The sequence below is a fragment of the Crocodylus porosus genome, unplaced genomic scaffold, assembly GCF_001723895.1.
Source record: "Crocodylus porosus isolate Cpor-Errol unplaced genomic scaffold, CroPor_comp1, whole genome shotgun sequence".
NCBI lineage: Eukaryota > Metazoa > Chordata > Crocodylia > Crocodylidae > Crocodylus > Crocodylus porosus.
The window spans coordinates 35,038,319-35,057,504 of record NW_017728906.1 but is presented as its reverse complement, the minus strand read 5'-3'; the positions used below and the strand labels follow the sequence as shown (position 1 = coordinate 35,057,504).

Below are 19,186 nucleotides of genomic sequence, written 5' to 3'. Positions count from 1 at the left end.
GCATGCCTGTGAAATAATACACTGTGGTAATTTAAATCTTGAAAGCATTCTTCTTCATCTCATAATATTTTAAAATTTAAGAAATATTTAATCTTTGCAAGTAACAGATGCATCGGTTAAATCTGTTTATAGGTGGAAAGTTTATTCAAGGCATAAAAAATAATTTATTTGTGACTAGAGCTCTAGCAAGTCATTTAAATCTTTTATTTCCTTAACTGATAGTAGATATTTACCTTCACGTTACCATTTCTCCTGTCCTAAAAGTCTCATGGTGACTGTAATGTAACTGGAATTCTGCTAAATAGAACAGGCTAAAAAAATCAATCCCTGTTAATTATGGGTGCTCAGTAGTAGTCCATGGGACAACAGGACAGTAAATGATTCCTGTCATGAAAAGCCCAAAATTGAATGGGCAAGAACTACATGGAACAAGGGAAGAGATGTAGCAGACCAGCTTAATGAATAATATGATGACAGTAGCCATCATATTAGTTCATACTGTTTTTATTCAGGGGTGTTAACTGGGAGGAGATCACCTAAGTGGAAAGAAAAGTGAATGGACAAGTGACATTTGAGGGTGTAAAATAAAAGGCAGGGAAGGAAGGTCCAAGTGTGTGGCATGAAGCTGATGTGAAGATATCGGGTGATGTGGGAGTGATAGGGTGGGATCCAACAGCCAGTTAATTAAGGGCAGAACAAGTCCAGTCAAAACTGGAATTCTTTGAATGCCCCAGAGTTCCAGCTTTGGCTGCTTCTGCTGCTGCCCTTACCAGCTGGGATCTCTAGCTGATTTCCTACCTGCAGTTTACAGCGTGATAAGAATAAGGGAGGGAAGATTTCCCTCTAACCCCAGATAAGTTTTTACCAGCATAGCTGTCAGTCAAGATTGATATGTACTAACATGGTTATGTTTGGGGAAAGTATTTTAATAAATAAGATCTACAGAAAAACAAGCCATTTTAGTGGCGTAGTTTTTGTTCAGGTAACTGGCATAAGCTGTAATGATAAAAGAATTATTTTCCTGGTATAAGCTATATCTATCTTGACAGCAAAAATCACTATACCAACAAACTCTTTTTATTGTAGGTATAGTCTAAGGAAAGTACTATTGTCTGCCAACTGGAAGCAAATATAATTGATTAAGAATAGTGTTCTTTGGGTGCATCCTTCAAGTTATTATTATGCTAATATCTTCATGGTCTGTAGACATTCATAAGCTATCAATCTGTCTACTTATCTGTTCTTGTCTGAGCTGGACCTGGTTTTTTTTACATTTTTGCAAACAACTCACCTTAAGTACCGCATTCAAAGATGCTCATCAGTGTGCTCATAAGATCACAGGACTAGAAGAGGCCTCCCAGGCCACTGAATCCTATGCATTTGCAGGCGACCACTTATACAAGAGTCCATAAGATCATCCACCCTGAACACTGTCTCACCACAACTACAAAGCATCTGGGCTGGAGGGGTGAAAACCCCAAACCTGAGCCTACAGCATGCAGAGATAAAGAGCAGGGCAGACTAAGGCATTGCCAATTCCTTGCTGCTTTAATGGCCTGGAATTTAAGATAATCTAAGCACATTTTCATTTAAGACGAGAAACCCGCACAATGTTAAATTGAGGCAGAGCCACCCAGGGTTCTTGTCAGTCTGACCAGGGCAAGGGAGAGGAGTAGATGGGAATTCTGCTTGACTCTGAGTATATGAGCAAAACCCTCTCCCTACCACATGAGAGCTTTCTAAGTACCAGCAGTGGCACAAGAGCACCCCAGCAAAGCCCTTATCCAGTACTTCAGAGAAGGTATAAAAAAAAAATCCCAGAAAGCAAATGCTTTCCTGGTAGAATGGTAAAAGGGAATTCCTTTGGATCCCTGCAGAAACTCTGAAACACAGGATTACAGGACAGTGCCTGTACAGTTTTCTTTCACCCCTTTTATGAGAGTATCAAATCCTCAAATTCCTTTATCAAATACTCCAGTTATTACCTAGAGGGAAATGCCCATCCTGTCCTTCTGCCCGTTCTATAAATTTGTCAGGCTTAGTGTTGAAGCACTTTGGGTTTCTTGCCTCCATTACTTTGTTTGAAAGACCGTTCCAAAATGTGTCATGGTTAAAATAGTTACCTTCAGTATAGGGGTATACTGGAGGCAGCAGCCAAAAGTATGCATACAATAGATTGTATAGTCCCATATTCTGGTATCAGTTCTTGTTCCTGAAATCCTTTCTTCTTGAAAACACAGCAGTCAGTTGCAGATTATAATATATAATATTGTAACTTTCCTGTCAGTGACAATCCTGTTGTAACATTGATAAAATAGACATCATCTGCAGAGAGAAAGGATTTTAATCACTAATGCAGTTGGGGTCTTCCTGGTTCTTTTAGTGCTAATATACCATTATTGCATAGTATCTGGTTTCACTATGGTATATTTATGAAAACCTCATACATGCCTGACTTCTTTTTTCATGCTTCAAAGCACAAAAAAGCCCTGGAACACAAAGAAAAGATAATTTAGGTAATACAGTTAAATGTTTTGTACTACTTTTATTATGAAAAAGCTTTGACTTTGAAATGGTATCTTAATCAGTAGCTTCTTATGGGTTTGTTTCAGTTCGTAGCCAGCCTCCACCTTCATCTGGATTCACAAGTACAGCAACTGTTGGATATAGTGCAGCCAGACCGGTAGGCATTCCTTTTTTGAATAATTTTTGTGCTGAAATTCTCTCTTCTTATGTTTTCATTAGTAGGTTTTCTTGGGAGTAACGGTAGGGAGGAGAGCACTGCAAAAATAAGCAGTTATTTTGTAGGTTAAGTGATTATGTTCCTTTCATAATCATACTGAAAATGTTACTAAAGCTTTTGGACTTGGTTCTCCGTTGCTTTGTATTTTATGTGGTTCTTTACATATGCAAAGTGGATGTAAAGCATTACTGAAAAATCGCAGCATATATCTGCTCTGCTTTTAAAAAAAAATACAAATCAGTTATTTCATTTTGTGCATTTTGCATTCTTCTTTAAAATCTATTGTTTTGTAAAGATACAAGCATTTATTGAAATACATTAAATGTTATGTGCATCCTGGTGGCAGTAGTGGTGTCAACAGTTAATCTATGGATAATGATTTTACAGTTATCTCTGATTTGCCAAGGATCTTTCACAGAATCCCTTGCTTTTTATGTACTGAATAGTAGTCCAAATTTAACTCTTCTTTATGGAGCATTAACTTCACCATACTGAAGTAAATCTTGCATGCAGTTTTTGGTAGCTTGGCCGTTTCATCGTAATTAAGAAAACAGCACATTTATCAAAAGGTCCCAGAACAAGGAAACCATGGTAACAGAGCGGGTGGCAGATGAGCAGAGAAGTTGAACAGGCATCTATTAGCAAAGGCTAATAAGAAAAACTGGGTTGGACCTACAGTTCAGAAGCATTCACATGGAGAAGAAGCTCAGCCCACAAAAATGGAGGGGATGTTACGTGAGGGCTCCTTTATTCATATCACCTTCACCTTCTGGAAGTAAGAATCAGCTAAATGAAAGCAACTACTTTTTTAAGGTGCTAGAAGGGAAAAATGAAATGTTTAAGGTCTTAATTTTTTCCCACCTGTCTTGGGCTTACCGTGTTTGACTCACCAGCATGGATAGGAAAGTGCATTTTTCAAGTATTGTCTACAAGGAAAAGTTAAAATCATGTAAATTATTATGTAGCTTTTAAAATGATCACAGCTGTTAGAACAATTTAGAGCTTTGTAAACATTCTAGAAAACAACATTGCCTGTTTATATTTCCTGGGTCATGCAGCCCTTTTTTTTTTATTGGAACATTTACATGAAAGCAAGATCTTTGTCTAAGAGTTTCTGTTTTTTCTGTTTGTTCCTTACAACTGTTTTGAAGGACTATACATATATCTGAGAACTGAGCAGCAGCAGTTGATTTTTAATTTTTTTTGTTTTTGAGCCAATAACTGTCCTATCAGTTTCTAAAAGAATAAACAAAACTAGTGGAGTGAAATTATTAAATGGAGTTTAAGCTTAACTATAAAGGAATACTTGTAAACATTAGGATAACTTAGTCTACATTATCATTTTCTGGCTGAATTTTTCAAATAGGTTTGAAAGGGACTTTAGGAGTCATCTAGTCCAGCCCTTTGAAGAGATGCTGTTGCTGTTCCTACACCATCCCATATACTTTTCTGGACTCTTAAGAATTTCTAGTGAAGGAGGTGCTGCAACTTCCCTAGGCAGCTTGTTTCATTGTCCTACTGCTCTTACTGTTTGGAATTATTTCCTGAAAATTGATCTAAATCTGCTTTGGTGTATTTTAAACCCATGGTCTCTCTTTCTGCCCTCTGTTTTGAAGGAAGAACATTTTTTTTTCTCTCTCCTTTATGGCAACTTCTTCAGGTATTTAAAAATACTAATATCCTTTCTTATGCTCCTTTTTTCCAAGTGGAATATACTTAGTTCCTTCAACTTTTCCTTGTGGCCTGCGGTCCAACCCTCTTATTTCTTTTTTGCTGGCCTCTGGATTCGCTCCAGTCTCTCTACAACCTTCTTAAAATACAGTGCCCAGAACATTATACCATAGTCCGGCATACTAACCAGCGCTAAGTTAAATGGCACTTCTACCTTCTTTTTTGCATGTAATGCTCCTTTTAAAGCAACCTGAAGCTACATTTGCTTTTCTGCAGTTGTCGCTTACTGCTGATTCATATTGGCTTTGCTCATATTGGGGTGCCAAACTAGGTATCCCCTATTTTGTATTTATGCATTTGTTTTTTCCCTTAAATGTAACATCATAAATTTTGTCTTTGAATTTAATTTTGTTGTTTATAGTCCAGTTTTACAATTTTAAAAAATCCCTTTTGAGTTTTAATCCTGTCCTGCAGACGGTTTACAGTTCCTTTTTAGCTTTGTCATCCTGAAATTTGAATATTTTCTCTTCCTGCATCTGTCACCTATCAAAAAGTTAAATGATACTGGACCTAGAACAGAACCTAGGGAACCCCACTTGGGACCTCCTGTCAGTACTGTTAGTTATTATTTGCTTGGGGTTTATTCAATCAATAGTGTATTGCCCCTTAACAGTAATGCTTTGTTTACCTGAATCCAAGACAACTTTGAATTTAAGATGATCCCCCAATAATTATATTCTAGACATCAAAGATTATACATTTTATTATAATGTTCTACATCCAGAAAATTATTTCAGGGTCATCTTGAATTTGTCCCTCTCATTTCTTGCAGTGAGGAAAGCAGAGTTGGCGGGTGGGCAAGCAGAGGCAAGGGCAGGTGGGGGGGAGGAAGGCAGGAGTAGAAAGCATGGACAGGAGGAGCAGGCAGCCTGCCCCCATCCTTTGCTCTCCAAGTTCCCCCCCCCCCACTTCCCTATCTTTGCCTTCCCACCTACCTCCCCCTTCCACTGCTTGCTGTGCTGATATGGTGCAGCAGGAGCTCCAGAGCTGCTCCTGTCCTATGCTGCCAACAGATTCCTCCTTTCCTGGCCAGCTCCCCTCCTTGCCTGACTTTGTAACAGGCCTGAAGGAGGAATCTGCATGCTACAGAGCTGTGTTTTCTGTCTAGCTGCTCTCTGCAGCATGGAGCAGGAGTAGCTGTGGAGTTCCCCTATGCCTGCTACATCCAAGTCAGACTCCAGTGAGGAGCTGTGAGGGGCTACTCTGCAGAGTGCCCAGCTGGCTGGAGACCACAGTGGCATACAGATTCCTCCTTCCCTGCCTGGCTCCCTGCCAGTGAGACGGAGGGGAGCTGGGCAGGGAGCAGACACTGGAAACAGGAACCCAGCTGGGCTTCCTCTGCTGCCACTGACTGCTCCCAGCTGTGGTGCTTGATTCTAAAACGAGGCTTTGTCTTCCCCCATGATGAACGGGGAAAACTATCTTGTAACTGAGTAAATATGGTACTGTCTACCCATATTTTTTTCAAGTTTACTTATGAGAATGGCATGTGGAACCATCAAGTGTTATGTTCACTGTATTTCCCTTATCCACCAAACCAGTTTCCTCAAAGTGAAAGAAATAAAGTTGGTTTGGCATGAGTTGTCCTTACAAAGCCAGGCTGACTGATAGAGATCACTCATCTGCCAAATAACTTGAACATACTCTATTTGGAATTTACATTAAAAACCTCCCAAGTATGCCCAATAGCGCCTAGATTTCTTAGTTACTTCAGCATCCTGGAAGAAAATTGTTACATGTTCTATCTGAAAAGCCATTTAAAACTAGGTTTGATAAAATACTTAACCATAGACTGTAATGGCAGGCATTGATTATTCTGAGACATGAGTTGGATCCAGACTTTGATTTAAAGCTAAGCTCTCTTTGCCTGAATACTTTACTACATGTTACCTGAATAACAGGAGGGGAGGATGACAACACAGCTAAATTTGGCAATAAAAATTTATTGCCATTGACATGTGCTAGCACAGCTGTTCAGATTGTTCAGCAGAAGCATATGTTGCCAGGGCTGTTGTCCTGCAGGGTCAGGCTCCTGCTGCTCCCAGGGCTTCAGGGGCCTGATTCTGAGGGACAGCAGTCCCACATGCCACAACCTGACCCATGGACTGCACTCCAGGGGATTCCCAGGGTGCCTGTCTGTTAGCAAAGGAACCACCACCACAGGTGTTCTCCCACTTGACCATGTGTACCCTGAGTCAGGGCAGAGCAGCATGAAGCACAGAGGGATTTGTGAGGTGTGCATCTGCAACTGCACCCTGGGAATTCCCCTACAGTGGAAGTCTCAGGGCGTGCAATATGCAAACAGATGTCCTCCCCTGTAAGCATCAAAATGGTGTCTAAGTTTGGTTATACAAACACTTTTGGGCAACTAGAGCATGAAAAAGGGGCAGGGATATCTGTTTGCTCACGGCTTGTGCTACCATAAAAATATGGTAGCAGAAAGCCAATGTTTGTTTGCACCCAAAGCATCCTAAGCTGTGCTCAGAAAATATTCTGCAGCAAGGGAGGTATAGATTAGATATTAGGAAAAACTTTCTTATGAGGAGGGTAGTAAAGAACTGCAACAGGTTACCCAGCTAGATGCAGCCTTGGGTGCAATGATATAATTGGGGATGGTCCCTCTTTGACCAGGGGGTTGGACTAGATGACCTCCTGAGGTCCCTTCCAACCCTAATTTTCTATGATTTTATGAACAAGTACCAAAGGAGTGCCTGTTTGAAAATTGGGCAACTCTGTATCTCTGTATTTTCTTCCCTTAGCAAAACATGGGAATTTAATAGCCAACTATCCAATTAGCTTTAACTCTAAATCCCCACCACTTAGGAAGGTGGTGATAAACTCTGAGGCCACATCCAGGCAAGCATGGTCAGGTGGTATGTGGTGCCACAGGCATGTCTGTGGTGCTACATGTTCATGTGTTCTCCACACTGCAAGGGAGCAGTGCAGGGGGATTTTTTGACCTTTGGATATCCAGAGGTCAAAAAAATGATTGCAGTAAAAACTGAAGCAGTGCATGTGGGGGCAGCATGCACTCTGAGTGGCAGGATTGCTGCTGCTGCAGCCCTGGGAGGCCCCCAGTACCCCAGTTAAGAGCTGGCCTCAGCCTTCTTTACCCCACCTGGGATAATCTGCCAGAGCGCATGTAGCATGGGTGTTCCCCAGAGACGACTAGCGGCAGCACAAGTTGCACCACCACTAGTTGTCTCCAGGGAGCCAAATGTTCACACTCATCTGGATGTGGCCTGAGATGTCTTCGGTCTTTGTACCTAATTGGCATGCTGATGATGACTTGCTGATGATGCGATGAAATGAAGCCATTGAGGCAAAGATGCAGCTTGCCACAAGGTTGAATGCAAGTCGTGTATCCTGCACAAAGCCCATTTTATAATGGATGAAGAATCAACTAAATATCTTTCTAGCAAACAAGAGGGAGAAAGCCCAGCCCAACTACTGAGAGGAAGCAGAAGTTTGAATTGCTCCCTCTTCTGTAGCCAACTGCTATTGCTGAAAAAAAATTCTTGCTGCTTCATCCTTAGAATCAGAGAAAATTAGGGTTAGAAAAGACCTCAGGAAGTCATCTAGTCTAGCCCCTTGCTCAAAACAGGATCATCCCCAACTAGATCATTCCAGCCAAGGCTTTGTCTAGCTCGGTCTTAAAAATCTCCAAGGATAGAAAGTCCACAACCTCTGTGGGTAATGTGTTCCGGTGTTTTACTACCCTCAGACTTTCCTCAGAAATCATGTTTCCCAGGCCCCTCGCCGTTTTTGTTGCCACAGTGGCTTCCTCAGTCACAGCTGATTTAACTGTGATCCTGAGGAATTTTATTAGTTTTTGGACTAAGAGACGGAGTTTTACCATAAGAACCTTTCCCTCTGCTTCCTTTTTTCTGGAATTTGGAAGTGACCTAAGACCCTTGCCATTACTAATAAAAACAAGGATACTTCACAGAAGTTATTATTATGAACTATTATCTCCAATTCTCCAATATTTCCTAATCTAGGATATGACTTAAATTCAAGTATTTGCTGCTCAGATGAATAAAACGAGTCAAAATCAACATTTTATAACTGTTCGTAGGAAACTTGTTATAAGAAGCATGCAAACTTGAATCCCAAGCCATTTCATGGAGCCATCTTGTTACTTAGAGACCTAATTACTCTTCCTTCAAATCTTGGGTCTATTTCTTCATAATTTTCTTACCTTAAAAATTGGGGTAAGGGCCCTGTTCAACACCCAATACAAATTAGAAATCATTATTAGGAATGGAGCTTTGTGAATAGTTCACTCACTAAGAAAAAATCCCAGTTTTGAGTCTGCATCTCTTAACAATCATCAGTAGTTTGGCAGTACAAAAATGCCTGTAGTTCAAGAAACATAATTTAAAGCATTGTTTATATCAATCTATTTCAGACTATTCCACCCCGAGCTGGAGTTATTAGTGCACCACAAAGCCATGTCCGTCCCTCTGTAGGGAGGCCAACACCTGAAACGCAAACAAAGCCAGCTGAACCATCAAGAGGTAATCATTTTTGTTGTTCTGCAATGTAGTGAATGTATAGCTAATTGCTCCATCTAGACTGGTGGTCGTGTAACACTGTTGAAATCTGGCCCCTTTCCAAATGAGAGCTTCCTTTTTTTTTCCATGTGGAAACACCTTCAGTTTTCTATAGAAGTGAGGATTCTTGCTTACAATTTGCTGGCTCTTATCTAGGTTATGAACCCATGTCTTAAATTGTACTTGCAAGTATAGGTCAGATCATTAACCCACAGATATAATGTACTTTCAGACAAAAATTCCTAAGTAGACTGCCTTGTTCTGAACTGGAAGTATCAATATATGCTGCTTGATGGGTTTCCTACTGGACACTTGGACTGTACTAGGAGGAAAATGTAATGCATTGTCATGGTGGGCTGGTATTCATGAGGACTTCATAACTAGAATATTGTGTTAAGGAAATTTTTCAAAGGTACCTCAGTGACTTAGAAGCACAAGTCAAAATGACTTTCAGCAGGATGTGTGCTTCTAAGGCCTTGGATGCATGTATAGCACTACAAAACACTCGGATGATACAGAAATAGAACACTATGGGGGATAGCTCCCTCAATGAAGTGCAATAGAGCATCCTCAAAGATGCACTTCCCTACCAGGGGGCCATAAGAGAGCTCCTTAGCTCCCCCTCTCCTCCCCTAAGGGAGCTTGTAAGTGAGCCACGGTAACTTGTTAAGGCTAGGAACAGAATTTACACCCAAACCTGTTTAAGTGGTGTAAACCTGTAGTAGAATAGAAGTTCGGTGCACATAAACCAGTTTCAAAATGGCTGAAACTGGTTTAAGATACTCCTAGTTGAATGTAGTATCAGACTTAACTGATTTAGGCCAAACTGGTTTGTGAAACTTGTCCCAGACCCCTTCGTGGTTCAAGTTAAATCACAGTTCCCCAGCACCCCAGCATTTTGCAGCCCTGGACTGGGTTGTGCTATCTGCTCCAGAGAGCAGGGCTGGCCCCACCCCTCTACTCCCCAGCTGGAGCAGTAAGGGGTGGCTCACTGGCATCACTGGCTGGCTCACTGGCCCCCCAAGGCCCTGCTGGGATCTGCGGCCAGGGAAGGGGATTAAACTTCCCCTGTGTATGGAGCTGCCCTGCCCTGCCTTGCCCTGCTTATTTACCGCTGGTTCAGCTGTGGACACACAAATCCAAGAGGCACCTGGAACCCTGCAGAGTCCTTCTGTGATTGTGGGCTGCAAATCCCAGAGACCTTGGGGGCAGCAGGAAGAAAAAGCGAACACACAGCCCATGCTGGCCACATGCCAGCGAGCCATATTTTAGCGCCCCCAGCTTCTGGCTTGAGCCACTGCAGACATGTAGCTGCATTTCTTGAATCAAAAATGAATATCTGTTCATTTGCTTATTGGTTCAATCTTTGCAGCTTAAACTAACCTGCAAGGACTAAATCAATTCAGCCTTGGGCTTTTTGACTGTGTGTACTTAGCCTCACAGGCTTACATGCCAAGTTGGCATGTAAGCTGTGGTAACAGTCCCCTGCACCCAATCAACTGTTGCTGCCACCTTGGCAGAATAGAGTAGCAGTGCTTCTGTAATAGTTGGAGAACAAAGCTTCAGGTCCCTGTTAGAGAACTAGCCTCTTTTCTTTCCTCCTTGGAGGTAAGAATGCAGAGTGTGCTGAAATACCAGTGGTCAGAAAGAGACTGCCTGTAACACTGCATGCAACTATACACACGTTACATAGCACTACAAAGAAGTTCCTGTTTGAAACGGGAACTTGTTTGGTGATTCCACCACTCTGTAGTGCAGTAGTACTCAGCCTTCTGGCCCAGTGGGCTGGATGAGTGGCATGGGGCCAGTCTGCAGGCCAAATCCCACAGGCAGGGCTGGTCTATCAACTGGCTTCAATACAGGGTCAGTCTGCAATTGCAATCCAGCTGTAGAATGACGTTGTATAGTGGATCTGGCAAGAGAAAAATTCCAAGTGCCAGTGCAATCCAGCATGTAGAGTCATACTATTCAGCCTGCAGGGCTCCCAATGAGTCTGAAAATTTGGCGGTCAGGGAGCAGTGGTAGCATTAATTGCTTTAGCTCTGGAAGCTCTTCAGAGCCACAGCAATTTAACCTTGCCGCTGCTCTCCTGCTACCGCATATTCAGACCAGTGAGGGAAGTCCTGTGGGCTGGATGAGACCCCCACAGACTAAAGAGTGAGCACCACTGCTGAAATGCTACAAACAGCCTGACTGTGGACACTCGTTACTTTTGCAGTGTTATATGTGCCCTTGTAGCACTACAAAAAGCAAATGTCCAAGGCCTAAATCGTTTAGGCACTTTTGAAAATCCTATCTTCAGCCACAGTGCCGAGCTGACTGATTAGTCATGTTCAACACGTAGTATTTTTCCAAAAAAGTATACATTTGCACAGCAGTGATTTCCAAAATGTATTAAGTATGAGTCTAGTTTAGATAGCAATTTTATCTTTTTATTAATCACTTTTTAATGTAGCATATTCTAGATGCTTTTACCTAATAAAATATATTGCCGATGTATTTGAAGGATCACCTTCACTTCCTGAACCACTAAAGCCTCAGGCTGCAGTTCCTCTTCAAGCAACTACTCAGCCAACACCTGTCCTGAAGATGCAGGAGCCTCTTATCCCAATGACATCACATCCATCTCCGACAATTTCTCCACAAAATCTGGAAGCACCACCGCAACCGCCTCCCCGGAGCAGGTCATCCCACAGCTTGCCTTCAGAATCTGTCTCTTCACAACAGCAAGTAAGTGAACAACTGAGTTTTTTAAATGCTTTTTTATATGTATTAAAACCTAGCATGGACTTAATGGTACAGATCTGAAAGAAATCCAAAGCAAGTTAATGTACTTGATCAAACCTTTGATACCTAATTACACTAGGATGTGGTAAAATAATACCTACATTATTTTTCAGCTGTGTACTGATGGCTTAAACTCTAAATATTTTTTAATTTCTTGAAAGTTTGATAAAATTACCTAAAATGTGAGTTATATGTTCTTGCAATGTAAATGTTACATGACAAGTAATGTAATGTAACCTAGATAAGAAAAATGCATGATTTACAAAATTAAATGTTTAAGATGGTGTGACATGTATAACTCATACTGAAGACAAGCCAACAGAGGTCTCCTAAGGTAAAGTAACTAAAATGTTTTATGGGAAAATTTGGAGCTTTGTGATGGAGCTAAGTCATTTCAAGATGGAGGTGGTGAAATGTTAGTTTCCAACTTCTAAGTTTAAAATACATTTATCCTATTTCATGGTATTCATTAAAATATATGAGACACCAAAGTAATTTAACAGATTAAGTCAGTAACACTGCAAGCTTTGTTCTGTATACTGTTTTAATTAAAAGTATTAATGGGGGGGGACTTTTAAGAAAAGCAATATTTTTTTTTTTAGACATTCCTGTTAGAAGTTTCTTTTTTCAAAACGAGATCTGTGGTTCGCTTTGTATACATGTAAGACTAACATGAAACATCAACACTAGCAACCAGGAGCTTAGCTTCCAAGTAACCAGATACTGAACCAGGTTTCCTACTGACTTAAGAAGTACAAGTCTCTTGAAGTCAATGGACTTTTGCCCTCTGGCACCAGCACTTAATTTAGCTTCCCCTCACGCCCGCCCCCCCCCACCCAAGTCCCTTGACTGCTTGTCTAACGTGGGAAACAACAAATAGGCTCTACATAGAAGAAACTTTCCACAGAATGGAAGAAAAAGTACACTTCTGACATAGATATGTACCAACACGTAGTATTTTTTTTATCATACCACATACTATTTCAGCCTTTACCCCACTTTTTACTAAAGCACTTAAACTCACAACTGCTCAACACAGCACTTAAGCATGTATAACTGACTATTGCGCTGAGTACCGATGTACTTCTCTGCATTGGGTCTTCAGAATTGAAAATGAGCTAGTCAAAAGCCTGCTTTCTTCCTTGCCTCTGAACCAGCATATATATGCTTCTATAGCTTTACCACATGATTTTCCCCTCTGTGATCATGACAAATAATTTTTCTGTTTCACAACACGTTGGGGTTTCTGCAGTTTTAGTCTGTGATAGTTTTTATAGACTTGGTGTTCCAGGTAAAGTATTTTTTGTGCCAGGAAGAAATGCCCTAAAATGTATTGAATGTTTTCATTTACTTTTTTTAATAAGTGTTTTAACCTTCTGTCCTTTTTCTAATGCAGTTTTTAAACTAGAAATTCTTTGTGAAATATGTGGAGCAGGTGCTTCATTGAAGCTTATTGCAGGGTTGTCTGTTCATATGTCTACGTGGCAGTAGAGTACGCCAAAGAATGGGGTAAACTACAACATACTAAGCTCCATCCTGCTACAACTTGATTGTTAGCAGTACCCAAGCTAGCTCGAATAGTTACACTACAGTGGAAACCCTTTTATCTACAGGAGAAAAAGAATTCCTTTGATTTTAGTCTTCAGTAATTTGTTGAGTTCTTTGTAGAATTTAAGTAATAGAAACACCATCTATACCATTTAACTAACATTAACATGTAGTCTTTTGTTAGGTGTGGATAAAAATGTAGAGCTCCAGGGAGAGTTAAGGGTCCATATCCCATCATTTCATTCAAGGTTACTGAATCCTTGCATTTAAGTACCCTCAAACTTGTTTGTCTTTTTGTAAAGTGAACAAATGTGTAAAAACTGAGTGTATGGCTTCTTATAAGGCTATTAGTCAAAGTATTGTGACGAAACCTGCATTGAAAAAGGAAGTAAAGTATATATGTAAGTGCGAGTAGACTGGTATATGGCTAGAATGTCTGACAGCTTGCAAATGCTTGGGGAAAGTCTTGAATAACAGTAGGTTGCATTAACACATGATTACAGTAAAGCAACGTTGACACAAATTAACCAACTAGGTTTGTACAGAATTATAATTGCATCGTAAGAGTGTTTTTGTTGAATTTTTTTAAGGCTAAAATCTTTCTTCAGTGTATTAATATAAAAAAGCATCCATGAATTTATCAGTTTTATTTGTGTGCCTCCCCACCCCACCCCCAATGTGTAATGAAAAGTTTCTAACTTACCTTGGATTTTTCTCCTAATTTTCTTTCCTTTGATGTCTTTCTCTTACAAGCAGGAGCAACCATCAGGGTAACAGGTATATTGACTATTTACCAATCTTGTATGTGATCTCCATTTGTTCAAGCAGAAAGATGTATGATTTTTTTTTTTTTTTTGCTTCATACATCTACAGTCTCATCCACATTAAAAACCATCTGTCCATCTTAATTGTCTGCCATGCCATAAAATTTGCTTTCTTTTTTAATATACTAGATATTTATTTATAAGCTGCCATCCCCAAAAGAGGTTCAGGGCTGACAGAAGTCATCTTGTGACTTTATTTGCTAGCACTACATGACTTGTTTCACAAAATTAGATTTAATCCTTACAATTTTGTATTCAATAGTGATTAACGTAAGTTATTTTGTAAAAGCAATTAGGTTTTAGAAATAGCATGCAACACAGATAGTTTTGATGCAGCTGCTTCCATGAAGTTTATTTATGAGACCAGGACAAAAGCAAGCTCTACAGAAGTTATTTCTATGGAGTAAAATAGCTAGTTTCCGATTATATAAAAATGCAGGCCATTTTATGTGAGCCAGTCTGAGGAAGGTATTTATTTTGAAGACTCTCCAAATAATATTATTTAAATATTTTAGTTAAAATTTTAAAGAGCAAGTGGTGATGGAGTTTTTGGACATCATAGAATTTAAATGACTGACTTGCGTAATCAGCCTGGAATAAAATAACTGCTTGGCACAGGGTTTCAATTGACATTTCCTATTTGTAGATAGTTGCCATATCTTCCATGATAACCAATTGACTTATATACACACACACACAGAGCAATATTTTTATTATTAATAATTTGTTATCAATATTTGCTAGAAACTTTTGCTGGCAAAGCAATGTTGCTTAGTGTAACACTGAACAAAGAACTGGTGACTGTCATTTTCATGGCCAGAAACTGTGCCTGAATTTAGGCTTTTATAAATGAAAATAATATATTAATAACACTAATTTTCCTTTCATTGTGATGCTTGATATTGCATTATAACATCACACATTTTCTAAATAATGGAACTAGAATATTTTACTCCTCTTCGGTACTGGGATATCTGTTGCTTAAAATGCAGCATACTGGCCCTAGTTCTTCAAATGTTAAAGCATAAATGCTTAAAATGTTTAAAATGTGGTACATAGTAGTGCTACTGGATGGATTCAGATAATTTATGAAGTATATCCAGGTTTCATTAACATAATAAGAGAAACATTTTTATATTGTTTACAATATCTAGGCATTTTTTTCATTATGGATTTAGTAAGGGAGTGGGTTGGATTTTTTTCCTTTTCTTTTCTTTTTTTTTTTTTTTTTTTTTTTTTCCCTGGTCAAGAAACATCTGATCTACCACAGGTGCATTGTATAATTGTATAAGCAGATTCCACTGAAGCCTCTGTTTAAGTCCCAGAGCTTCTGGTCTTGTCATGTATGGTGAGAAGTAGGTGATAGTAAGAATCTTAAAAACAAACTGAAATTTGACTATTAAGCACCTTATTCTCTTTCCAGATTAAAGCAAATGGAGCCTGTTGCATTAAACCTGAAACACAGTTGAACAATGACCCTTTTGAAGATCTGTCACTTGATCTGCTTGCTGCATCAAAGATTCAGACATCTGTTCGAACATCACCTGCTCCAACTTTGAAACAAAAGGAGTTGATTCAGTTGCCTTCTGCAGCGCAAAGCAGTGTTAATACTTTGAATACTGTAGATTGCATGCCAGCAATGCCTCCTGTTCCAACCTATAACAGATCCCAGGAACATGTGCGCAGCTCTCCAAATCCATTTGTTACTGGACTGAATTGCACAAATCCTTTCACTGAAAGAACGGTGTGTACTGGAAACCCATTTAAAACTGAAACTCAAGAACCTGAAGTAACTTCACAGCTTCGAATAGGATCTGCTACTTATAATTCTTTCTCCTCTCTAAATCCTCCAAGTCATAGTAAAGGCAAGCCAGCATATTCTGTTAGTACATTTGAAGATGATTTTTTTTTGCAAAGTAAACCATCATTAGGTAAAAACACAAATTCAAAAGGATGGGTAACATTTGAGGAGGAAGAAGATTTCAGTGTACAGATGAAGTCATCTAAGTGTGTTACAGAATTCAAGAGGGTTGGCTCCAAGAAACCTGCTGGCTTTCCAGACTTACTGGGCACTGAACAAAATACATTTCTTGGTTCAGACTTTACCTTTGATAATACCTGGAATAAAAGTTCTACTGATTCATTCTATATGATGCCAGCAAGAAGACCACCTGCACCTCCTATACCATCAAGAATAACCAGCAACAGGTCCCCTGTCAATCCTTTTGCCTCGCTAGCACCTAAGGGGTTGCCAGCCCAAGATTTTACTGAGCGGTAGACATTCAGACAAAGTTTGTTGCTAGGTACATCCACAAGAATAATTGGGCATTGAGGTTATTCTGCGTGCAATAATTTAATTGTGAAATGCACTGAACCTTAACTCTATTCATGAGCAACCACTACTTGTGTATACATTTGGAATATGTATATATGGTAGGGCATAAAAAATTGCCCAGGATTATTATAAATTCAGCTAATAGTCATTTCAAAGGGTGGAAGAATGGATTATGCAATAATCCAAAATGCTTTGGTTTAGGAAGCATTTTCCTTTCTGTTCCCCTCAGATTTCAGGATATTAAAAGGCTTCCCATTTGTAGGCTGTCTGGTCCCTTTTTACTGTTTGGTAACTGATATTTATAAGTATTTACCAAAGAGCTGCCAAAGTTTAATCAAAATTGAACCTTGACAGGTATCGTCTTGAAATTGTGTATTGTATAACAAAGGCTGTGGAGGTTTGTAGGGCTTACTTATATTTAAAACTCTGGGGCACAAACTAAAATGATTTACTTTCAAAATAAAGATAAAACTTTTGTATTAATATATTAATTTTGTGTCAAAGCATTTCTGCTATGGATGCTCATAAATGTTGTGACATGTTTGTTTATGTTAACTCAGAATAATTCTCTAATATATATATATATAGTCTCATATGTGCATTTGTTACTCTTTTTTAAGACATCTTTTTTCCAAAAAAGATTGGAAACCAAGTCTTCCCCTTCCCTCCCCTACTCCCAAAGTCTTTCTATATTTTGCTAATATTTAAAATGAAATAGTATACTTCAGTGTTAGACCCCGACCCCCCCTTCTAGTTTTGGCATCTATTATCCCAGGAGGGCTTTCTCTTTTCTAGAAAGACCTGGGTGAGGGAATAAGCAGTTATGCAGTGACTTCAGGATAAGGAGAGATTCTAATATGTAAGTTTGGACACAGTTTGTCCAATTTTCCCTCTCGCTACTATAATTACTGCCATACCTTTCAAACCTTGCATTTGACAGGGAAAGCAGGATATCAGCAATGGTATGAGCTGAACAACTCTGTTCCCTCAGTCTTCTCAGTGTGCTTAATCAGCATCCCATCCTCTGCCAGAAGGTGCAAACACCACATTCTGTTGCTTTGAGGTTATGGAGACTAAGACTTTGTTGCATCTTTTTGCATATTATGCTGTAAAAATACATACAACTGGTCCTGCTTTCATGGTTTTCTGAAGTGCACAGTATCTGAATAAAATGTGGTATTTTGGTATAATGAGGGAATTTCAAATAAAACCATTTCTTCAGCAACACATATATACTAAATAAACTGTTATGCTTAGTCACTGTATCTCTTTATCACATGACTTTAGATACAAAGTTATGCATTTCCAGCAAAAAGAGAATGCATTGGGAATTTTGTCATGATCTCTGGAAGGGGAAGTGCCATATATGCCTGCCCTTATTGGCTTATTAGCAAACAAATGAGGCTGGTTGCCCAACATTTGTAAGTGAAATACTGAACACTAACATATTTATAGCAGCAAAACCACAATTATGATACTTTTCTAAATTATCAACTGCTATCAAAATATATTTATAGAAATAATCCACTCTAACTGTATGCAGTTAGCCAAGAACTGCTGTTGGATAGAGAAGTGAATATAGGAAGTTTTTATATTGTGCTTTTTTCCCGTTCAGGTCATTAAAGAGTACTTGTACATTTTAAACAGCAGTGGTACTATGATAAGCTTTGTGCTTCAGTATGTCAAATAACTAGTTTAAACTGTTGCTGTTAACATCTGTGTGATTGGTGTTTTGGTATATTCTTACATTGCAAAACAGTTTTGTTTTGGAAGCGTTGCTTGTGTAATCTGAAGTTCTGTGATGAATATGTTCTTCGCTGAATATGTAATTACAGTGATAACAAACTACTGTCTAAAATGTACTTAATACGCAGCACCCTAACACTTTTTTAGGGATTACAGTTTGCCAGCAAAGTACTGCAAAAATCACAAAGACTATAAAAAGTATAGTGTATATATTGCTAAACATTGTAATGTGTATTAAAGAAAATAATTACTAGCAGAAACTCTAAACATATTGAGAAATCAAATTAGAAATGCTGAACATTTCCATTAATTCTGTGTTCTCTGTGATTAATTGCTCTGTTAACTGTAACAAGTTCAATCGCTTGTGGCACATATTTATGATTGTATAATTAAAGAAACAAAACAAAACAAAAAAACCCCCTGCAGTATTAAGAATCAACAGTGTACAACATTCCGTATATATCCTGTGAAATGCGGTGTTGTATTAATGAAATAAATATACCTGTCTTGAAGGGGTTTTTACTTTCTTACATTAGGTGTGTATTCCTGTGGGCCCCAATACCGTTAGCACATGAGAAATACTCCCATAAGGTAGGGAAGTACTGTTACCTGTTGTAAAAATGGGGGTGGATGATTTCATAATCAGAGCACAGCTCCTGGTGCCAGTTTTGTAGGCTGAGTACAGTCAGTGCCCTGCCCCTCTTTGCCCACATCTCTGGTGGACGGGCCATATTCAACCTGGGGAGAAGTGGGCAGCAGAGTCCCCCAGGGCTTGGTCCTTGGGTCCGCACTGTTCAATCTCTTTATCAGCCAATTGGACGACGGGGTGAAAAGCAACCTGTTTAAATTCGCTGATGATACCAAAATTTGGGGTGAGGTGAGCATGCTAGTAGGGAGGGAAAGACTGCAGCAAGAC

The 19,186-nt window shown here is 39.4% G+C and overlaps 1 protein-coding gene across 5 annotated transcripts in view; it reads left to right on the top strand.

Annotated features, from left to right (window-relative positions):
- The window catches only part of SYNJ1 (synaptojanin 1), a 101,084-nt gene extending 82,305 nt beyond the window's left edge, over positions 1–18,779 (top strand). For 3 of the 5 annotated variants that reach the window (XM_019528831.1, XM_019528828.1, XM_019528827.1), the window contains 5 exons: positions 2,478–2,516; positions 2,613–2,683; positions 8,886–8,994; positions 11,537–11,760; positions 15,613–18,779. In XM_019528831.1, coding sequence (XP_019384376.1) covers positions 2,478–2,516; positions 2,613–2,683; positions 8,886–8,994; positions 11,537–11,760; positions 15,613–16,467 — 1,298 coding nt within the window. In that variant the 3' untranslated portion in view covers positions 16,468–18,779. Of the gene's footprint in view, positions 1–2,477; positions 2,517–2,612; positions 2,684–8,885; positions 8,995–11,536; positions 11,761–14,118; positions 14,143–15,612 lie in introns of all 5 variants that reach the window. The other 2 variants (XM_019528830.1, XM_019528829.1) reach the window with 2 other exon arrangements.
- Positions 18,780–19,186: the final 407 nt, after the last annotated feature.